Genomic DNA, 549 nt, shown 5'->3' with positions numbered 1-549 from the left:
CCCCCCAGGGCCCGAGCCCCCCCTTGTCCTTGGCGCCTTGGCTCTGTGGCTTGGGGAGGGAGCGGGGTGCTGGCTTTCCTCTCCTCGCTTGCAACAGCTCCAGCCTGCGTGGGCCGCGGCTCACAGTGACTGGTCTGGCCGACATCTGCGTTATGATGCTCTGCAGCTTCTCAGCCACAGACAGCAGCAGCTGTCCCACACAGACGCCCTCGGGCAAACTGCCCTGCGGGGAGGCCGTGCGTGGCCGGGCAGCCTCCAGGGGCGCGGGGCCGGGCGGGGCCCGCGTGGCGTCCATCAGTCGCCGCTCCCCCTTCAAGGTCTCAGTTGTTTGACGGGTACAGAGACGTGTCACTGAGCAGATGCAGGGACCGCTGCCGCCGCCTGACCTGCGCTCGCCCCTCTGGGCGTCTGCGCCCACTCGGCGGGTGAGGGGACGCCGGGCCTCGCCAGCTGCGGGCTCTGCCCTGGGATCTGGTGGCCGCTGTCACAGGCCTCCTGAGCTGCGACTCGGGCTGGCCCGTGACGCTGGGCGGGAGACACGGCTGAGCC

General features: G+C 70.9%; 1 protein-coding gene across 1 annotated transcript in view; it reads left to right on the top strand.

The window, feature by feature from the left end:
* The first annotated feature begins 155 nt into the window (after window positions 1-155).
* The window catches only part of PARVG (parvin, gamma), a 43,371-nt gene continuing 42,977 nt past the window's right edge, over window positions 156-549 (top strand). Inside the window, exon 1 of the mRNA XM_012735101.1 lies at window positions 156-317. Coding sequence (XP_012590555.1) covers window positions 156-317 — 162 coding nt within the window. The remainder of the gene's footprint in view (window positions 318-549) is intronic.

Source organism: Condylura cristata, unplaced genomic scaffold (genome assembly GCF_000260355.1).
Source record: "Condylura cristata isolate star-nosed mole 26May11 unplaced genomic scaffold, ConCri1.0 scaffold00004, whole genome shotgun sequence".
Taxonomy (NCBI): domain Eukaryota; kingdom Metazoa; phylum Chordata; class Mammalia; order Eulipotyphla; family Talpidae; genus Condylura; species Condylura cristata.
The sequence above is the reverse complement of the archived record's forward strand: the minus strand, read 5'-3'. Positions and strand labels throughout refer to the sequence as shown.